The following is a 1,308-nucleotide window of genomic DNA, read 5'->3' as shown; positions in this document are numbered from 1 at the left end:
CTGCAGCCTTCGCCCCGCCAGGCCCGGCCAGGACCTCCAAGCCCCGGCCTCCTCTTCCTTCTGGGTCATCGCCTTTGCTGGGCGGAAAAGCCCCGCCTGCCGCTTCTCTTCCCAGTTTGAGAAGCCAAGGAAGGAATCAAGGAAAAATGTCGCCATGAAGGCCGAGAACCGCTGCCGCCGCCGACCCCCGCCGGCCCTGAACGCCATGAGCCTGGGTCCCCGCCGCGCCCGCTCCGCTCCGACTGCCGTCGCCGCCGAGGCCCCCGTTGATGCCGCAGAGCTCCCCCAACGCTGCCGCCACCGCCTCCGACATGGACAAAAACAGCGGCTCCAACAGCTCCTCCGCCTCTTCGGGCAGCAGCAAGGGGCAACAGCCGCCCCGCGCCGCCTCGGCGGGGCCTGCCGGCGAGTCTAAACCCAAGACCGGTAAGAGAGGGTTCACGGCAGTGGGACGACTGCTCTCCTGGGTCACCCAGGGACAAACTACGCTTTCAGTTATAGATCCTACCACTTCATTTCCTTGGCTTTCATTTATAATTAAGATAATCAGTTACGTACCGCGTGATTTACTAGAATCCTTGCATTGGTACTCAAAACAGCTGGCGAAGTTGCTGCTCCTATCCCCATTTTGCAGACTAGGAAACTGATGTTCCAAAAGGATAAGGTCACCCAGCTGGTGCCTGCCTCACAGCGGACATTAATACCTGGTTTGTCTGACTCATCAGTCCACACTCTAAAACCACTGAGTTTGTTTTATCCTTTAATGTTGAATTAGCATTGGATAGTGTTCAAATTTAAACAAGAAAGGGTGAGGCACAGTGACTTCAAATTCAAGCCTCATATTTAATAACCTGACCCCGGTGGATTCTTCAGTTGAAGAGGATTCATGTTTGAATAGTATTGTTTAAAAAGTAGATGGGTGGGGATATAGCTCAGGGGTAGCAGCACTTGCCCAGCATGCCTAAGGCTCTGGGTTCCATCCCTAGCACAGCAAACACATGCAAACAGAAACAGAAGTTGATATATAAAAATCAGATTTTGAGTCAGGCTTGGTGGCACATGCCTGTGATCTCAGCAATCCGGAAACTAAGGTAGGAGCATCCGAGTTCAAAGGCCAAGCTGGAATACCCACTTCCAAAGAAACCCCCCAAAAGGAAACACCTCACATATATGAAGATTTTTTTTTTTTTTTTTTTTTTTTTTTTTTTTTGAGACACCGTCTTGCTGTGCAGTTCAGGCTGGCTTTGAGCTCACTTTGTAGCCCAGGCTGGTCTCGAACTTGCGACGATCCTCCTGCCTCAGCCTCCC

At 52.3% G+C, this 1,308-nt stretch overlaps 1 protein-coding gene across 1 annotated transcript in view; it reads left to right on the top strand.

Annotated features, from left to right (window-relative positions):
- Positions 1-250: 250 nt before the first annotated feature.
- Rnf10 (ring finger protein 10) overlaps positions 251-1,308 on the top strand; it is a gene marked incomplete in the record, with an annotated part of 45,654 nt that continues 44,596 nt past the window's right edge. The window contains 1 exon segment of the mRNA XM_013520422.1: positions 251-426. Within this exon segment, the coding sequence (XP_013375876.1) occupies positions 270-426 (157 nt within the window).

Source organism: Chinchilla lanigera, unplaced genomic scaffold (assembly GCF_000276665.1).
Source record: "Chinchilla lanigera isolate Chin_1 unplaced genomic scaffold, ChiLan1.0 scaffold00054, whole genome shotgun sequence".
NCBI classification, from domain to species: Eukaryota; Metazoa; Chordata; class Mammalia; order Rodentia; family Chinchillidae; genus Chinchilla; species Chinchilla lanigera.
This window is presented reverse-complemented; position numbering and strand designations above follow the sequence as displayed.